Source organism: Anomaloglossus baeobatrachus, chromosome 2 (genome assembly GCF_048569485.1).
Source record: "Anomaloglossus baeobatrachus isolate aAnoBae1 chromosome 2, aAnoBae1.hap1, whole genome shotgun sequence".
NCBI classification, from domain to species: Eukaryota; Metazoa; Chordata; class Amphibia; order Anura; family Aromobatidae; genus Anomaloglossus; species Anomaloglossus baeobatrachus.
The window spans coordinates 785,868,582-785,874,024 of NC_134354.1; the positions used below are offsets into that span (position 1 = coordinate 785,868,582).

The following is a 5,443-nucleotide window of genomic DNA, read 5'->3' on the forward strand; positions in this document are numbered from 1 at the left end:
CCTCCTTTCTCTAACTTCCTCTGTCCTCTTCTATACATCCCTGACCCCATCAAGCTTTTGTCAGTCTACAGACTCCTTTGTCTCCTCCGGAGGCCTCTTTTTTTCCATCTCTAGACCCCTGTTCTCCCTTTTTCAAATCTTTTGTCTCCTTCCAGACCCCTAATTCTCCTCAAGATTGGTCAATCTTCAGACCCCTACTCGCCTCTAGATTGGTCAATCTTCAGACCCCTACTCGCCTCTAGATTGGTCAATCTTCAGACCCCTACTCGCCTCTAGATTGGTCAATCTTCAGACCCCTACTCGCCTCTAGATTGGTCAATCTTCAGACCCCTACTCGCCTCTAGATTGGTCAATCTTCAGACCCCTACTCGCCTCTAGATTGGTCAATCTTCAGATCCCTACTCGCCTCTAGATTTGTTGATCTCCAAATTCTTTGGTGCCCTCCAGCCTCCTCTTCTCCAACCTCCTGTGTCCTCTTCCATACATCCCTGACCCCCATCATCTCGTCATTCTTCAAACTTCCGTCTCCTCCAGACCGCTGTCCTTTCCAGACGCCTGTTCTTCAGACCATTCTCTTCCCCTTCTAGAACCCTGTTCTCCAGATTTGCCAAATTCTTTTGTTCCCTCCAGCCACCTCTTCTCTAACTTTCTCTGTCCTCTTCCATACATCCCTGACCCCATAAAACTTTTGTCGTTCTAAAGACTTCTTTGTCTCTGGAGGTCTCTTTTCTCCATCTCTAGACCCCTGTTCTCCCCTTTTTCACATCTTTCGTCCTCTTCCAAACCCCTATATTCTCTAGATTTGTCGATCTTCAGACCCTTGTCCTCCTCTACATTTGTCAATCTTCAGACCCCTGCCCTCCTCTAGATTTGTCAATCTTCAGACCCCTGCTCTCCTCTAGATTTGTCAATCTTCAGACCCCTGCCTTCCTCTAGATTTGTCAATCTTCAGACCCCTGCCCTGCTCTAGATTTGTCGATCTTCAGACCCCTGCCCTGCTCTAGATTTGTCGATCTTCAGACCCCTGCCCTGCTCTAGATTTGTCGATCTTCAGACCCCTGCCCTGCTCTAGATTTGTCGATCTTCAAACCCCTGCCCTGCTCTAGATTTGTCGATCTTCAGACCCCTGCCCTGCTCTAGATTTGTCGATCTTCAGACCCCTGCCCTCCTCTAGATTTGTCGATCTTCAGACCCCTGCCCTCCTCTAGATTTGTCCATCTTCAGAGCCCTTGCTCTCCTCTAGATTTGGCCATCTTCAGAGCCCCAGCTCTCCTCTAGATTTGTCGTTCAGAGCCCTGGCTCTCCTCTAGATTTCTTGACCTCCAAACTCTTTTGTGCCGTGCAGCCTCCTCTTCGCCAACCTCTCGTGTCCTCTTCCTTACATCCCTGACTCACAATCTCTTGCCATTCTCCAGACTCCTCGGTCTCCTCTAGCTTCCTCCTCTTCTTCAGACCATTTTTCCACTTCGACCCGTTCTTCTCTTGATTTGTCGATCTCCAGCCTCTTTTGTGCCCTCCAGCCTCCTTTTTTCTTCCGTACATTCCTGACCCCCATCATTCTCTTGTCAGTCTCCAGACTTCCCCGTCTCCTCCAGATTATCACGCCCCAGGTTCCTCTCCAGACATTTCTGGCCTCCCTCAGTTCACCACCTATATTAAGCTGAGATTGCAAACGTCTAGTCTGCATGTGACCACATGTATGCAAAGTGCAGTGTAAAGAATGGTGGTTATATAGAAGATAACATGTTTCAACCACCATGCTTTACACTGCAGTTCACATACAAGTATACATATATGTAAATTATGCATTGTCCTGTAATCGGCACCAGGAAGAGATTGGTCGTAATCATTTACCCATGGAAAAAACTGCACTTTTATTAATACCAAGAGAAATAACATAGTAAGTGGTGCCCCATCATACGACAGACAGAAGACATTGTACTGCGCCAATCCCGTGCCGGCGACATACCGCTGCGATAATGAAAGGGGTGTAAACTGTTCTGTAAATAAAGCTGAATTAACTATATACATAAAAATCAATTTAGCTACTTTTGCTCCATTGTTCTTTACTCCGGATGCAGCCTGCAGTGTAAAGCATGGAGGTTTCCATTGTGGTTGCCCCGGCTGCATCCAACAATCTCTAATATCCTTGAACGGATCTCCATGCTCCCAACTCGTTACACATGTAATATGAAGTGTATACATATAACCAGATTGAAATCCTCCATGCTTTACACTGCAGGTTTATAGAGAATAATAAATTAAAAAGCTGTAATATGTGAAACAAAATAAAAAAAAAAAAGTAAAATTCTCCTAATACGCTTCAGGTAGAGAAAGTTTAAGCCCCCTGCAATGCAGGATGGTGGATTTTCCCCCCAGTCAGTAGATGGTGGTACATGGCAGTTTGTCGGCACCTCGCTCCTCCGCCACTCGGCGCAGCACGGTTCTTAGTGATTCTGCTCAGCGACATTACAAAGTGCATTATTTATATTTTATTTTAATTAAAAAAAAAATAAACACAAAAAACAAACAAAAAAAAATGTTAATAAAAACAAAAAACTATCGAAAAGCAGCAATTCACACCTCGGAAGCAGGGACATGCTGCGGTATAAGACAATGGCGAGTATGATCACCCTACCCCCTCCCAAACCTTGTGCACGGTGGAAGCTGCCATTTTGTGGGACGGACCATTATTTTATAGGGGGTGAGCCTGTTACATTAGTGTGTAGGTGCCTTTACCGAGGTGCGGGGCTGCTGGTGCCTCATACCTCGGGGGGAGGGGGGTCGTCACTGGCCGGCCCATAAAATGGAAGCGTCCGCAGCACGCACATGACATATCCCATGGATGCGGGTCTTCGTGGCCTCGTCCGGCACATACGTGCGGGCGTCCTGTAATACCGCCACTCACCAGCGACGGTGTGAACTTGAACAGGCAGATTGTTTTTCTTGATGCCATTAGTTTCATTTACATAATGAAGACACTGTATAGATTTATATATAATATATCATTAATGATCCTCGTGGAGCCAGCGATGGACAGGTGAGAAGGCCGAGCCCGGATTCACTCTGCGGTTAATGAAGAGTTAATGGGGGGGGAGGAGGGGGTCAGGGAGGAGCAGGAGAAGTAGTGATGGTTCCGGATGGAGGAAGAGGAGGAGACGGACGCGGAGGAACCGGGAGATTAACAGGAGCAGCCGCCTTCGCTGACCGGAGCTTCTTGTGGCTTATCCAGTCTGACGTCGATCACTGAGGAGGAAAGGGTTAAAGAAAATGCAACGAAAGAGTAATCTGCCCCCCCCCAAAAAAAAATAAAAAGACCGCCAATCAAAATCAAAGTTGATCACGAGATCAGCAGATCACTACCTAAAAAGTATTGCAACAGCACCACCTGCTGGCAAAGAGGTGCAAGACGGTATTACACAGACCAATGTTATTAATACCGCCATCTCATGTTCTGTAGCAGCCGATAAGCTCAGTTTTTTTTCCCCCTCCACATTTCTCCCAAATCGTTCTGCAGATTTATTCCATTACATGAACGAGAGAAGAAAAAAAAAAGAAGAAGAAAGGAAACTAATCTCCAGACAGAACAATCAGTGATCTCCAGACAGAAAGGCTCAATCACAGCCCAGAGCTCACCCCAATTACTGCCGCAAAACGAGCGCCGCACAAGTGACAAGAGCGTCATCATCAGAGGGAAAAACAGACGAAATCTGTATCTCCACCCACAGCGGCCATTACAGTTATATTCCTGTACATAGGAGCAGTATTATAGTAGGTATATTCTTGTACATAGGAGCAGTATTATAGTAGTTATATTCTTGTACATAGGGACAGTATTATAGTAGTTATATTCTTGTACATAGGAGCAGTATTATAGTAGTTATATTCTTGTACATAGGGGCAGTATTATAGTAGTTATATTCTTGCACATAGGGGGCAGTATTATAGTAGTTATATTCTTGTACATAGGGAGTAGTATTATAGTAGTTATATTCTTGTATATAGGGGCAGTATTATAGTAGGTATATTCTTGTACATAGGAGCAGTATTATAGTAGGTATATTCTTGTACATAAAGGGCAGTATTATAGTAGGTATATTCTTGTACATAGGGGCAGTATTATAGTAGGTATATTCTTGTACATAGGGGGCAGTATTATAGTAGTTATATTCTTGTACATAGGAGCAGTATTATAGTAGTTATATTCTTGTATATAGGAACAGTATTATAGTAGTTATATTCTTGTACATAGGGGGCAGTGTTATAGTAGTTATATTCTTGTACATAGGGGCAGTATTATAGTAGTTATATTCTTTTACATAGGGAGCAGTATTATAGTAGTTATATTCTTGTACATAGGGAGCAGTATTATAGTAGTTATATTCTTGTACATAGGGGCAGTATTATAGTAGTTATATTCTTGTACATAGGGGGCAGTATTATGAAGGGTATAAATGAATAAAAGGATACTGTCCTCTTTGCTCTTGTCCTGTGAGCTTTCCATACCAGGCAGAGCGGCTGCAACACGTCTGAAAAGCTGAAAGAAACGTGAACAGTCGGAGGTGAGAATCACATGAACAGCTTAACATGGAGAAATGACCAGGTCACCTAGACGTTGCGTGCACCAGTAGTGAATGGCTGGTGCATCTGGTGGAGGAATTCTCTAAATCTAAATCACACTCTATGGTGGTCTCTGCTGGGAGTGTAATCGATGACGTCCCATCCATACACCCACCTAAACTGTTTGGGCATTCACAGAGTGAAGAGTCCGGTGATGGATGGATGGATGGAAGGTCATCACTTTGGTGGGATGCGATTAAGCTATGACATAACCCGCCCCTCATCTGAGGCCGCCGTAGGCACAGGCCTCGTCTCTCTGGCGGCAGCTCCTCACCTGTTTTACATTATATCCGGCTTTTGCGCTGGTCTCTATAAACATTACATTCAGCTCCTTGGCTTTCCTCTCGCCTTCCTCGATGGACACTTGCCTGCAGAGTGAGCAGAAGACATAGCGGATTACCAGAGATCACTTGCAGCCTGATGATCCACCAGGAGCTGAGTTATTGGCTGATATCGCAGAATCCCGTAGACGACACGGGAGCTGCGTACCCCTCGCCATCATGGGCGGCGTGTTACCTTTTGTCAGCGAGGTCGGTTTTATTCCCCACGAGCATGATGATCACGTCGCTCCCCCGCTCCGTCCGGACGTCATCGATCCATTTTGTCGTTTGTTGGAATGAGTTCACATCTGACGGAAACAGCAGGGTACAGGGTAAAGCGCAGAACCCGGGAGTGGACGGGGCGAGCCCCAAAAGTGCGGGACGTGCCAAGGAATAATATCAAGGAGTGAAAGAGGAACCCTGAAAAAGGAGTCAGATCGTGCTACATCCCGCCTTACACCTCAGAGGTGCACTCACAATTCAGCTGCTTGTGGAGAAGGTTC

General features: G+C 45.5%; 1 protein-coding gene across 1 annotated transcript in view; it reads right to left on the reverse strand.

Annotated features, from left to right (window-relative positions):
- Positions 1 to 1,849: 1,849 nt before the first annotated feature.
- RAB6A (RAB6A, member RAS oncogene family) overlaps positions 1,850 to 5,443 on the reverse strand; it is a 12,561-nt gene continuing 8,967 nt past the window's right edge. Inside the window, exons 2-5 of the mRNA XM_075333989.1 lie at positions 5,137 to 5,335; positions 4,895 to 4,988; positions 4,471 to 4,537; positions 1,850 to 3,246 (exon numbers count right to left, since the gene is read on the reverse strand). Of these exons, the coding sequence (XP_075190104.1) occupies positions 3,182 to 3,246; positions 4,471 to 4,537; positions 4,895 to 4,988; positions 5,137 to 5,335 (425 nt within the window). The 3' untranslated portion in view covers positions 1,850 to 3,181. The remainder of the gene's footprint in view (positions 3,247 to 4,470; positions 4,538 to 4,894; positions 4,989 to 5,136; positions 5,336 to 5,443) is intronic.